The sequence below is a fragment of the Dipteris shenzhenensis genome, chromosome 22 (genome assembly GCF_047967505.1).
Source record: "Dipteris shenzhenensis isolate YYH24624 ecotype China chromosome 22, Dip_SZ_1.0, whole genome shotgun sequence".
Classification (NCBI taxonomy): domain Eukaryota; kingdom Viridiplantae; phylum Streptophyta; class Polypodiopsida; order Gleicheniales; family Dipteridaceae; genus Dipteris; species Dipteris shenzhenensis.
The window spans coordinates 2,098,500-2,113,761 of record NC_141617.1 but is presented as its reverse complement, the minus strand read 5'-3'; the positions used below and the strand labels follow the sequence as shown (position 1 = coordinate 2,113,761).

The window sequence follows — 15,262 nt, the reverse complement described above, 5'->3', positions numbered from 1 at the left end:
ACGAAGGACTTTTTCTTCCTTTTGCGTCTTAAAGAAGAGTATTTTAAGAAAGGAGGGGATCCCCAAGAGTTGACGTCCTTAGATGAGATGTGCACTTGCCAGCACATACTAAGCATGTGAACAATGCACAAAATGCACAGTTGATGTTAAGTTCCCACATCTCACGCAAAAGCTGCAGAAGTTACGTTTGTTCATCAAGAAGCTTGGTACGACGACCCTCGAAGCATTTCTGCTGCAATCATATTATACAATGCGGACATTCCAATTCGTAGTTTGTCTCACCGTCTCCCTTCTTTACCTCACTGCGTTCCAAGTCGTCAATTTAGAAGTACAGCGAATCGAGGTTCTCAATTTCTCTCATAGCTAGCTTGTTGGTGCTTAATAAGATCGCCCATATCATCATCACCAGATTGTCTCTGTTTATGTGCGTTGAGATCTGAGACATTTATGTCAACAAAGTATCGTCTGGCTTGCTAGATTGATTCTGTTTATGTGCGTTGAGATCTGAGGCATTTATGCCAGGCTTAGAGTGACGACTGCTCCTTTTGTGCTCTTCTGCAGAAAGCCCATATTGCTTTTTCTGCAGGACACACATGTAACTATGATGCTATGAATGCAAGTCTGTTTGGGATAATTGCAGCCTTTTGGATTCTCATTGGTCAGATACTCGCTAACACCTGTGGTGGCTGCACCTGTTGCCGAGAGTTGGAAACTGTTGAAACTGTCTGGCTCGACGTATGTGCTTGGTAATATTTGTTCGTATGCTTCAGAAAATCGCATTTCGTGAACATTTGACAGCAAATTCACGGTCAATTCGCAGTGATTGATTTTGTTTTTAGGCTGGAGAAGACGAACGGCTGATGAGGCTGTTGTCTCTCGTATCTCTGCAGGATCCTCACTGTTGCTAGTTTTCTTCTTTTTCTGAGGTTTGGGATGGAATCTTTGGGTGATGGAATTTCTGGTAAAGGTTGCCAGATTCCACCAAACTGGCCTCTGCTAACGGGGGGCTTTTCGGCTCTTGTAGCAGCGTGCCTGGGTATTGTGTCTTTCTTGGTAGCAACTGAAACACACAAGGTAGAAGTTCGGAACTTGGACAATATTGTTGAAATGCAGCCTGCTTGTGGAGCTCACGTTCCATATCGTGTGCTCGTGGCTAGTGCCAATGAACCCTCAAAGTAGCGCTTCCAATTACTTATTTCAGACTTCATTCTTTGATAAATACGGAATTCATTGACGTGCGGCTTGATGTTGATTAGAAAACTCACGGTCATGACCATGCAGAAATCTGTAAAACGAGAGAGCATGCATACGGAGAAGTCTTGTCTGCATTTCCCCTATGGTTCAGTACTACACGTAAGCTCTTTAAATGGCCATGTTCTTGTCTAAGAATTCTCGGTTTTCTCCTTTTCATGATTTTTTCACTTGGAGAGTATGACTTCTCAAAAATTTCTCCAGTCTTGTAGTTTCGACAATGTCTTGCTTTCCTTTGTGGAGTGGATTGAACCGCCCATTGAACTCTTTCTAAAGTAGAAAGGATTATTGTGGAACCATACGCGAAATCTATGAAGTTGATTTCAGATGATTTAGTATTTTCATTCTTGATGTAAAATGGTTTAGAACTATTGACAACGGTCCCCATGCAACAATGAGAAAAGATAGTAGCGGTTTCTTTACAATAGACTCCACCAAACATTGGACCGATGAAAGTGATACTTTTGTTCTTCTCGAGCACTATGAGCAGGTGCATACTAATGATTTAATTAATCGAAGCCTTCGTTTTTAAAGATCCATTGATACATGTACTTGAGCATAATTTCATATATATAATTGACAACATCTGGCACTCATCTTCAATATAGGTGGTTTTTCATCCGGATCGTTCTGATCCAAGATGGTGGTACGTGATCCAAGTTGCACCACAAAGTAAGCGAATTTTTGAAGATAGAGATGTGGATATGGAGATGCCACTACCAACCAATTGATCCCGATGAATCTAGCGAAGAAGATGAAGATCACAATATAAGCCAAGAGGAAGATGCCCATAATGACATCGCACGAGAGGAAGATGGAGATCACGATATTGAGAAAGAAGACAACGATTATCAAGAATCACCAGACTTTATTGAAGAAGATGATCAAGTACTTTTAGGTGAACGTACGATGATGATATAGGAGATCAACTCGGTATAGAGTTGGAGATAGACTTGTTTGGCGCCTTAGACTTGGCTCAAGATGAAACAGTTGATGTAAATGCTCTTTATTAATTTTTTTCATCTCAAACTTGGACATGAATATATGAGCTTCAAAGGCTTGATGTACATGCTCTCATATTTTTATTCTCTCAAAAGATCAAACATGTATGAAAATTAAAAAAAATTTGTCATTGGAAAAAACTAACTTTAAAAGCCTATATGAGTAAAAAACCTCTCTGAAAAATGTCGCTATAAAATAGTATCTCAGTGAGTCGCTATATAGCGACCTTTGTAATAGTCACTATATAGCGACGTTTGCCTAAAGTCGCTATATAGCGACGCTTTACGGCACACGCTTTTCATACCGACGATAAGCGCCCCGCGTGCACTAAACGTCGGTACGTAAACGTCGCAATAGGATCCATGTGTAGTAGTGTATGCCTAAACATAGCTAAGGACTTATTCTAAGACCCTATAATAGTAGACATAACGAGTCATCCACCTTGGTTGTGCAATCTCACCTCTAAGACATAACAACCTAAGGGGTAAAATTGACTAAGCACTAACAAAGGAAATGGCAATGTTATGTTATTACAATCATGAAACATGTGAAATCATGAATCCAATGGTGGATCAACACTATTAGCTCCCTTCCTAACTTTGATACTACCCACAATCTCAAGCAAGTGTGGAAATTCATAGGTAAGAGTCTCCAAATCCATCCAAGTAGCCTTGGAAGAAATGTGACCTACAACTTCTTTGGTCCTCTTCTAGTAGTTTTGGTGTTCAGTGTAAAGAATAAGGGAGAGAGATAGGAGACTCAAGTTCAGCTTTCTTGACAACACACAAAAGAGAGAGGACACAAGGTTGGAGGGTGAAGCCTTTCTTCACTTTTGCACACAACACCAATACAATAGAAGAGGAAAATACCCTATATGTCAAAACCTAGAATACGTGGTTCATATGTGAACCCAAACCAAAAACATACGTGGTAGTCTAACTACACCACGAGTACAACTAACATAGGCGGTGACATAAATGATAGTCATCCAGGAGATATATCGGGGGTAGAGCTTGATATCTCAACACTCCCCCTCAAGCTCAAATCCATCTCACGTACACCAAGCAAGCTCCTAGATCTGCGAAGCTTCTCGGTACCCAATGCCTTCGTAAAAATATCAGCCACCTGCTCCTCAGTGCTGACATAGACAAGATCAATCTCACCAGCTAGAACCTTCTCTCTCACAAAGTGATAATGCACCTCAATGTGCTTTGTTCTAGCATGATAAACTGGGTTATTAGCAAGCATGATGCTGCTAATGTTGTCACAATGAATGACAACTGCTGCATGAATTGGCTGTCTCATATCTGCAAGTAGCTTCCGTAACCAAGCTACCTCACATGCAGCCATTGCTGCACCCCTGTACTCAGCCTCTGTGCTCGACAAGGCAACTGTTGGCTGCTTCTTGCTGCTCCAACTGATGGCACCACTCCCAAGGGAAAACATAAAACCACTAGTAGATCTCCTGTCTGAGACACTACCAGCCCAATCAACATCTGTTTATCCATGTACCTGTAATGCACACCCAGCTTCATAAAACAGTCCATAATGCAATGTGGACTTCACATACCGCAGTATGCGCCTAGCCGCATCCAAATGTGGCTTCCTCGGTGCCTGCATAAACTGACTCACCAGCCCCACAGCATAGCTCAAATCTGGTCTGGTTATAGTCATGTAAATCAAGCTACCTACTATGCGCCTGTACATAGTAATATCTTCAAGAAGCTCACCTTTCTCTGCATTGAGCTTCACATTCTGCTCCAATGGAACAGAAATAGGCTTACAGCCTGTCATCCCATATTTGGACAGCATGTCCAAACCGTATTGCCTTTGCAACAGCCATATCCCACTCGGGGATCTAATAACCTCAATGCCCAAGAAGTAACGCAGCTCTCCCAAATCCTTCATCTCAAATTTCTGCTTCAATAGCAGCTTCACTTCATTAATGTCTGCATCACTATCACCTGTTATAATCAAGTCATCAACATAGATGACTACAAGCACAATCCCTCTGTTTGTCCTTTTCACATAAAGTGAAAAATCTGAATTGGAAATCTGAAATCCAATAGTGACAAGATATTGCCCTATCTTGTCTGACCATGCCCTCGGTGCCTGTTTTAAGCCATACAAGGCTTTGCGCAACCTGCATACAAAATCGGGGTGTGAGTTATCCTCATAACCTTCTGGTTGCATCATATAAATCTCTTCCTGCAAATCACCATGCAAGAAGGCATTTTTCACATCCATCTGATGCAAAGACCATCCCTTTGCAGCAGCCATAGCAATTACTGCTCTCACGGTTGCCATCCTTGCAACTGGGCTGAAAGTTTCCTCATAGTCAATTCCATATGTCTGTGCAAAACCTTTGGCAACCAATCTTGCCTTGTACCTGCTAACAGGCCCATCAGCATTGTGCTTTACTTTGTAAACCCACTTGCAGCCAATAGCCTTCTTATCATGAGGCAAAGGCATCAAATCCCAAGTGTGGTTTGCATCCAAGGCAGCCATCTCTTCATCCATAGCTGCTTCCCAATTTTTGTGCCCTGCTGCATCCTCAAAACATGTGGGCTCTGGCTCCTCTAGAACCTTGACCATATAAGCATAGTGATGTGCTGTATACCCATCATATCTCAGCCTGTCAACTGGATACTTAATACGAGTTGACCTCCGTACAGCTGGATCAGTTGCAGGAGTCTTTAAATCATGCCTGCTTTTCCTTGCACCAGGTGTAACAACAGAAGGAATCCCAAGTTCCTCATCAAGGCTCATTTCAGAGCCACTTGACTCTCCATCAACATGAGAGCTACTAGCAGACACATCACTGGAGTATGGTCCACTTTTTCTTTTCCCTTATGTGATACCTGCACAACACTATCAGGACTGCCATGTGACGATTCACTAGATCTCAATCTCCCTGTCCATGCATTAGATCCACTAGAAGAGGACTCTCTGGGTCCACTCAAGGCTTGAGATTGCTGCTCTGCATTTATTGCAGCATTCCCATTTCCTGCATCTGCATCTCCTACCATAACAGTTGGTGCATACCAGCTGCTCATTTCATCAAAAACAACATCTCTGCTCACTTGCATTTTGCGGGTGGAAGGGTTATAACAGCGATACCCTTTCTGGTGCAGAGCATATCCAATAAAGATGCATTTTTCTGCCTTTGGATCCAGCTTTGTTCTCTTCTCATCAGGAACATGAACATAAGCTATGCAACCAAATACCTTCAAGTGAGAAATATATGGTTTTTGACCTGTATACATTTCTTCAGGCGTCATGCCATGGACAGCTGCAGTGGGGGTTCTGTTCATAATATAAACAGCAGTTGCTACTGCTTCAGCCCAAAAATAATCAGGCATGTTTTTCTCATTTAGGATCGCCCGTCCTACTTCTGCAATATGCCTGTTCTTCCTTTCTGCAACCCCATTCTGCTGAGGGGTAGACCTGCATGAGTACTTCCTTTGAATTCCCTGTTCTTTCAGATATTCACAAAATTCTTCTGAAAAGTACTCTCCCCCTCCATCAGATCTTAGCACTTTAATATGCACACCTTTCTCTTTTTCAACCATGGCCTTAAAAGCCTGAAATGGCTGAACACTTCACTTTTGTGCTTCATAAAATAAATCCACACCTTCCTAGTGTAGTCATCAATAAACGTCACATAATAATGGCATCCACCAATAGAAGCAGTTTTGGTTGTCCAAACATCTGAATGGATCACTTCCAAAGGTCTTCTGCTCACCTTAGCATTTTTGGGAAATGCATGTCTGGCCTGCTTACCCATTTGGCATGCTTCACATACCTTTTGCATTCCCTCAACTCTGAATTTAGGCAAACCTGCAACAATGTTTTTCGTTTGCATAGATTTCAGCCTTTGTATATTCACGTGCCCAATGCGCTTGTGCCATATCTCAATATCTGCAATGACACCTCTCCCATGCGCAAACATAGCAGCTTTCACCTCAGGCATATCAACATCCAAGGTGAACATTCTGCCATTTTTGTTGCCTTTCGCAACCAAGCGGCACTTATTTTTCAAGTCCTCAACAAAGCATCCATCAGGATTAAATCTAACCTCTGCACACATTGCTCAACCATCTGGCCAACTGAAACCAGGTTCTTAGTGATTTTTGGAACATGAAGTACATCTGCCAAGTACTTCGTTTTGCCATCCTGCATAGCCAATGGCACTTTACCAACCTGTGTAATTGGGTGCGCAGTATCATCACCTGTTTCAACATAACTTGGCTTATCCAAATTTCTAACATCATGAAACCACTCACCATGACTGGTCATGTGGTTAGAGGCACCTGAATCAACATACCAAACATCATTGCAAGCTGCAGCATCTCCTGACATGGAGTTAACCATATGCTGCATCACAAAAAGGTGCTCATTTCTGTCGTCACCATGCCCACTTGATGATGCATAGTTGCTTTGCTGCAACTTCCCACTTTTGATGTCATTCTGCTTTTTATAGCATGTATTCTCCTTGTGTCCAGGCTTTCCACAATAATAGCATTCTGTACTGCTATTTACTTGCTGGTTCCTTTGCCATGAACCACGGCCTCTTTGGCTCCCCCTGCCTCTAGAACTACCACGTCCTCCTCCATAGGACTGGTTTTCCTGTTGTTGCTGTTGGTTTTGATTTCCTGCACGGCCACCAAAATGGCCTCTTCCTCTACCCCTGCCTCTACCTGTATTCGAGTAGAAAGTAGTCTCTTGAGAAGTTGAGGTGGATGAACCACCATTCCTTTGCTCTTCACTCAGCAAGAGAGCAATAAGTTCTTGAAAATCAGGAAATGTTTCACGGACTCCAATGGATGTCCGAAACTGTGCATAATCTTTCCCAAGACCATTCAAGGTCACGGACACTAAGTCCTCATCATCAACAGGTGCTCCAATGGAGGCAAGAGAATCTGCAAGGCCTTTCACCTTCAAGGAATACTCATTTATATTCAGATTTTTCCTTTGCACATTGTGCAACTCCTGCTTTAGCTGCATCTTTCGTGCTTTGGTATTTGTGCTATACAGCTTCACCAATGTATCCCATGCCTCCTAAGGCGTCTCTACGTCCTGTATATGCACAATCATAGAATCTGAAATGCTAAGAGAGAGCCAATATAGGCATTTTCTGGCTTTTTCATGCCATTCTTTAAAGGCCTTCAATTCATCAGGAGTGGGAGCAGTACCCAAAACTGGTTCTGCAGTTTCACCACTGATGTAATCCCAAACTCCCTTTCCCATAAGGAAGTTTGTCATCTTGAACTTCCATGCTTGGAAGTTGTTCTTGTCAAGCTTCTCACTGACAATGGTAGACAGATTCTTAGACATTTTACAAATCACGAATTGCAACAGCAACCTGTAAACACAGCAAATGCCTCACAAGGGCAAATAGCAAAACTTCTGCGAAAAGCCTCACAGGGGCAGATCTGCAACACTGACGAAAGTGGTATTTCACCACACAGTCACTTCCTAGTGACGATTTTGCATCAACAGGCAACAGGCATGAATCTGCAACTCCCAATATCTCTGCACACAGGCATACGATGCAATTTCTGTGGCACCTTTCCACCGAACTAGCCGCGCGGTGGTCGCACAGCAAAAATAGGGCCTTTTTCTGAGTGCCTGCGAAGAACTTCCGCCTTCAAAACGGGCCCCGAAACGGCCTCAAATCAAAAAAATAAAGTCATCAGGGGCTTCGACCTCTCCCGCAGCATATACTGCACTCTCGCCACACCGCGAAGGGCCTCTCAATCTGAAACAGTGCACTCCTGCACTTCTGGCTGTGCTACCTGCAGAGATTTGCTCCCAAACTCGAAATAGGAAAGCAACACTGGTCCTCTTACCAGGACACCACAAACTTGGCTTGCTTTCTTGAGCTCCTTACCACGAACAAGGCTCTGATACCATGTAAAGAATAAGGGAGAGAGATAGGAGACTCAAGTTCAGCTTTCTTGACAACACACAAAAGAGAGAGGACACAAGGTTGGAGGGTGAAGCCTTTCTTCACTTTTGCACACAACACCAATACAATAGAAGAGGGAAATACCCTATATGTCAAAACCTAAGGGAAATACCCTATATGTCAAAACCTAGAATACGTGGTTCATATGTGAACCCAAACCAAAAACATAAGTGGTAGTCTAACTACACCACGAGTACAACTAACATAGGCGGTGACATAAATGATAGTCATCCAGGAGATATATCGGGGGTAGAGCTTGATATCTTAACATTCAGGTCCAGTAAGGTATCCTTGGAGCTACTATAAATCAAGAATCGCATCAAAGGGAAGAGGGGGTTGAATTGCAACCAAATCATTAGAAGCCAAAGGTGGATAATAAGGCTTTAGAAAATTCACATTGAAGATTGACAGGAGGGAGATAAAAAAGGTATGCATTTTCATGTGCTTGCATCAAGAGTTTGAAAGGTCCATATCTCAATGGCTAAACCTTAACATGAGGACTATGCTGCAATCTCTCCTTGTGAGTGAGGTAGGTAATAGTTGTTCACTTAGATTTGAATTACTTGAATTCTAATCCACACACACACACACACACACACACACAGACACACACACACACACATGTACAACCAAACACACATCTCTAATTCAATAGCCTAGATCTCACCCTCCCTTAAGGAGTGGTTGGCTTGGCATGTAAATCCATTTGCCCGTCTTAAAATCCTATACAACAAGGGAAAGAGGAGACATATGCGCAATTTTGATGCATCTGGGCTCATAAATTAGGAAAAAAGGGAGCTAATTTTGGGGCCTTTTAGCCAAGAAAGAAAATATCCTTCCACCAATCAAAGGAGGGCCAACGTATCGTTGAAAATTTTAGAAAAAGGAAAACAAAAGAAATGCGATCAAGTTTGCATTCAATGAGGACACTTGAGCTACTTTATTATATATGACATATGGTGTAGAATTTGGTATTTCTGACATCACCGATGCATTTAGAGCGGGCCAAAACCCGATAAAGACTTTTGAAATGCCAAAAATAGGCCCCCGGAGGCTCAAAAAAGGCCAAAAAGGCCCAAAAAGCCACCTGTACAAATGAAAGCGATTTGACTGGTTGGACCTGTGCCAGAGGCCTATAAAAGGCTAAAAAAGCCTGGAATTTCACGTGTACAAATGAAAGCGATTTGACAGGTTGGACTTGGCACCTATACAAATGAAAGTGATTTGACAGGTTGGACCAGGTCCAACCTGTCAAATCACTTTCATTTGTACAGGTGGCTTTTTGGGCCTTTTTGGCCTTTTTTGGGCCTTCGCTGTTTTCGGCATTTCAAAAGTCTTTTTGGGGGTTTTGGCCCACTTCGGACGTGTCGGTGATGTCAAAAATTCTACATCGTATGTTAGTGGGGTTATGCCATATTTTATTGTTTTAGAGAGAGAAAAAAGAACCCTTGAATTTCTCTCAAGGCTCTAAAATGAGCTCGCTTTTTTGCTACAATGATGATAGGACATAGAGAAAGCCAAGGCATTTCATCCATGAGACAACAACAGTGGATGCATGATGATGTTGCAAGGTTGTAGCATAGCCAAAGGTAGAAATACTCGTGATGCCTACGATTGAGCATGCATGCGAGGCAGCATTCATGTCCTAGCATGCACATATATCTATGCACTAGCCTGTAGGATGATGGTGTTGATGTGGTGACATATGTCATAGAGGACCTCGAGCTACCTAGCTCCATGAAAGTAACCACCCAAGCCATAGAGGTAATACTGAAGCACTAGCTCAAACACGGAGTAAGGAAGTGGCCTGTATGGTTTGTTGGTGAAGCCATGGTCATGAGCAAAGTTTTTGAAGTGCTATCACATATATGAAGAATGTGAGGTCTATGCATTGTAGCACTTTGATACTACTTTATACCTCATAATCCTCCACCCTTTGAGTATAATAATTCTGTTGTAGATGGGCATCCAAAAAATAAGGTCATTGATGCAAACATGCTGAGGGATATTAGGGGTATCTTGAAGGATGATCCAATTTTCCTGTCCATGGTTTTGGCTTTAGGTATGTTGAAGGCTTTGTGTTGAGAAAGCAAAGCACCCTAAAGTTTGTAGAGTAACAACCCTACCAACACCTCGGGAGATGCATGCCCAAGAGGCGATGATCTCTAACATGAGAAATGGCCTACAAAAACTGAAAGGGGTGCACAGTTTAGATGAACTAGCTACAGAGAAGGTGACATTAGCTATGTTGGTGTCTCCTAAAACCAAGGAGAAATGGCTTGGGCGCACAATATTGAAGATGTCAATCAAAAGCGCCAATGTGGCTCTAGTGGTTGAACGAGAGAAAAAGTAATTCACGATCATCCCAATCTGAGAAGTCTGTGGGCTTCAACAAAATGCAAGGAAGGGAGAGACAGCCTAAGTGTGGAAGTCATTACTAGGGTGATGACATTTTGGCTTGAAAATACGAGAGTTTCTCTAAATAGAAAGGACATCTATAAAAAGCGGACAAGATGCTAGGTGTTTTATGAGCACATCATAGACGTGCTTAATACAATGAAGGTCAGTGATGCCTAAACTAGCTCGATGATTGTTTGTGATTGAGCATTGAGATAGTTTACTTATTTCATTTCTTAAACTAGGCTTGGACTTAATGTGTTTGTCCTAAACCAGCCCGGTGGTTGGAGATCATGCAACCATCGTGGCTGGTTCAGCAACACTAGTTATGTGATTGTTCTGAACCAACATGGTTGAACAAAAATTAACAGCAATATATTTCACGATAGAATGACAATATATTGTTATTGTCCTAAACCAGCCCTATGGTTGGGACATCATGCAACCGTGGCTGGTTTAGCTCAAACACCAGTTATGTGATTGCCCTAAACCAGTGTGGTTGAGCAGAAATTAACATCACTATATTTTACAATAGAGCAATAATATATTGTTATTTTACTAAACCAGCCCAGTGTTTGGAACATCATGCAACCATGGTTGGTTCAACTCAATCACCAATTATGTGATTGCCCTAGACTAGCTGGTGCATGGTTGAATAAACATTAGTTGTTGACCAGACCGATGGATGAAATTACTATGTTTCTTAGTACTTAAATTATTTAAATTTAATTTCCTACTATTTGGGTCATATACCACTTAATTTCTAGACCGAGATGGCTTGGACTTAATGTGATTTTCCTAAACCAGCCTTGTGCTGGTTCAAGACAAATAGTAGTTACTGATTAAAATTATGATTGAAATTATGAAATTCAAAAATCAAAAGTAATATATTGTTATTTTCTAATTGTGAAATTTGAAAAGCAATATACTTGTTATTGTCTAATATATGAAGTCAAATATACTTGTTATTGTCTAATATATGAAGTTGAGACCGTCAGGCTAAACTAGTTCGGTGGTTGAAATTGTGACCGTGTCCTCAACCATCCCGATGGTTAAATTGTGACCGTGTCCTAAACCAACCCGGTGGTTGAAATTGTGACTGTCCTAAACCAGCCTAATAGTTCAAATTGTGACTGTCCTAAACTAGCACGGTGGTTGATTGTTTTGTTTTGCTAGCAACTTGACTAGTTCAATTATTAGATTCATTATATGTGACTATATTAAAGTAGCCCTGGAGTTGGGAATTGTTTTTATTTTCCCATAGGTTGATTAGTTTAATTAGATTGCATTTTTGCATGCATTGTGTTTTGTAGTATTTTGTATTGTTTTCTTGATAGTAGTGCAAAAATGGGACCCACTGTACCATCGTTCCATTTAAATGGGGACTCATTGGATTGTTGTTCTCGCATGTTGGATTAACAGACGGAGCTCTATCTCAAGTTTATGGATTAGAATCCTGACATTTCAATTGGATAGAGGACTTTGAGCATTATAAGCTTTAGTACATCAAGAAACTCAAAGACATGAATGTTTGTTGTTGTAAAACACACATAGACTTTGACCTGGCTCGGCAAGCTATGAATGACTTGAGATCTAGTCGTGTTGGAGCGTTGCACCATGGGGATCGATGCCCATGTCTCCTCGATGAATGCACAATCTTTAGGCCTCCTGGATCCTCATCATGTGTTGCAAGGGAGACTAGGTTTTGTAGCCTAAGGTTATTAAAGCAAGCTCTGTTTAAACACTAATTACTATGCTCTCAAGAAAAGCTCAATGATTCCCATGATGTTGTAACATGGCTTATAGCCAACCTCTCTACAGGCACACATTCAACATATAGTAAACAATGCCTTAAGAGTAGTGTAGTATGCAGAGTGTTCCATGAAGTGAAAGTTTCGTAGTAGTGGCCTGCAATTATTCACGTGCCAATTACCACCAACCACCACCAAGCTTGCATCATTTCCTTGATCACCTTCATCACCTTTGATATCAGAGTCTTCATAATCTACCAATTTAAAAGCTGGTAGTTCCAGAGTCATGTCAGTAGGGTGGTCGTCATCCCTAATGGTGTAATTTTCTAAACTAAAATGTCAAGAGAATGATAAATGCTTGTAAGATTAAATTTTTTCTCATCATCATCAATGTCATGGATTTTCACATTCATATATATGTTTTTCTCTATTTTTGTCATTAGAAGGATATTTTCTACTTCCTTTTTTGTCCAAGATTCTGTTACTGTATCTTGTTTTGCTGCAATCATTGTTTCTTCCAAATCAAGGGTTGTAAAAGTAGGAAAAGGCTTGACATGAGATAAAAATTATGCAAAGGAAGTCTCAGCTTCCTCCCCTACATAGGGAAGCGGGGGCTATGAGACTCAGATATCCGAGACCCTGTCCTACAACAGTTGGAACTGTAATGGTACCTTATGGTCAGAACCAGGGAACTTCTCGGAATCCTATACAGGCCATGACATAGTCTTCTATACAGAGACACATCAGAGTCCAGAGCGCCCTCTCCCAATAGTCAGCGGATATACATGGGAGTCTACCTACAGAGATGACATCAGGGGTACAGGAGGAGTTCGAGGTTCAGGTGGAGTTGCAGTCCTTTTCAGATCCACACTTCGGGGGATCATTTTAGTAGAGCAGAGAGATACACATTCCAGATTTCTTTGGATCTGGATACGACACATGGATAGCCAGGATCTATTTGTCGCAGTTTGCTACTTCCCCAGTAAGGGAGAGCACGATGGTGCAGGTGCTTGCATGAAGCATGCTTTGCATCGATACCAACTGCATCACAGTGCCGATCGCTTCAAGGATGCACATGATGTGGTGTGGTGGTGCAGCAACACTTATCCACTAGTGCTATCTCCTCGTTTCAATTGCATGATGATAGGGTGGTGAGCCGGTATTTTTGGTGTGTGGACATTGGGAGTATTGATCAGTCTAGGCCATTTGATTGTCATTCAGTGTCTAGCACTCTTGATTTCCATTCCATCAAGAGCATAGGTTCGTCTGACCTTGCGATCTTTTCTCGACGGTTTGCATGTTTTTGCTCCGCATGCATTGATGATCATTGGGGAGGGTGCTCCATGATACCATGGGCCGATCCATGGGTACGGTGAGTGCTTTCTCCCTTCCAGTCTTGAGAGGAGGTACATTATGATCAGGATGCGGGATTCAGTTCCTCTAGAGATTATGACCAGCTTACAGATATGTTGCGTATTGGTGATATCTTCACAGTCATTGCTCTGGAGGGCAATGAGGAGGGTGTGGATTATTACTTATTGCGACACTCTATGGTGAAGTGTGTGCTGAATGAGGATACAGTGGATGGGCATGGGATGCATTTCGATGCTCATAGCATGATCGTACGTGGCTATTATTTTCAGCAGATACAGAGGCGTGGTCATTATATTGAGTTCCAAGAGTACATGGCGGATCATGAGGCATACATGTATTCTCATCTTGTTGTTGCGATCAAGATTACTTTGAGTCATGTTCGCACTCGCAAGGTGATGTCCACTCCACGATGCCTCCTTGCAGTGGAGGATCATGAGAGCATACTTTCGACTATTGGCATGAGAGTCGAATCCTGAGGAGTAGCACATTACATATCATAGTTTTGGGGATCATCAGCTGATCAGATAGATTTTTATTGGGTATCACTAGTTGATTACATATTTTTGTACTCGATATGTATAGCCTCACTGTGTGAGCGTACCATTGTAATTTTCATGGACTCATATTTTGTATTTCACTATGATGGTTTTATACACGTTCATACACATCATTGTATTAGATTCTATTTTATACATGATGTCCATTGCCTTCTCAATGGGATTTTTTATTTCTCTAAAACAAATAATTGTCTATTAATAGTTATGTTGTAATTGTGTTTTGTGCTTTAGGACATTTTAAAAATGTGACTAAGAAAATTTGTGCACGTATTAATCAAATACTTATGTGGACTTATCTGTTGGGGATAAAACTTTGCACGGCCCTTAGGCTATTCTAGATATACATCCATGCAAGATTTCATTGCCAAATGATTTTGTATGTGCCACGTGGAAGGTATAATGCATACATTTTTGCAAGCACTTACCTCTAGTGACTATGTATGAAAAATGGCATACCTATTGACCAAATAGGCATGTGGACTTATCTGTTGGGGATGAGACTTTGCATGGCTCTTAGGCTACCCTAGAACTACATCCATGCAATATTTAATTGCCAATTTATTTTGTATGTGCCGTGTGGAAGGTATAATGTGTACATTTTTGCATGCACTCACTACTAGTAACTATGTATGAAAAATGGCGCACATACTAACCAAATATCCACCTGCACTTATGTGTTGGGGTTGAAACTTTGCATAGCTCTTAATCTACCCTAGACCTACATCCATGCAAGATTTGGTTGCCAGCTGATTTCGTATGTGTCGCGTGGAAGGTATAATGCGTACATTTTTGCATGCACTCACTACTAGTGGCTACATACGAAAAATGGCGCATGTACTAGACCAAATACGCATGTGGACTTATCTGTTGGGGATGAAACTTTGCACGGCTCTTAGGATACCCTAGAACTACATCCATGCAAGATTTGGTTGCCAAATTATTTCGTATGTGCCACGCAC

At 41.6% G+C, this 15,262-nt stretch overlaps 1 protein-coding gene across 1 annotated transcript; it reads left to right on the top strand.

The window, feature by feature from the left end:
- Window positions 1-248: 248 nt before the first annotated feature.
- Window positions 249-1,179, top strand: LOC147887613 (uncharacterized). Its single transcript, XM_087393064.1, has 3 exons — window positions 249-343; window positions 562-746; window positions 891-1,179. The coding sequence occupies exons 1-3, from the start codon at window positions 251-253 to the stop codon at window positions 1,177-1,179; spliced, it is 567 nt and encodes a 188-aa protein (XP_087249190.1). The 5' UTR covers window positions 249-250.
- Window positions 1,180-15,262: the final 14,083 nt, after the last annotated feature.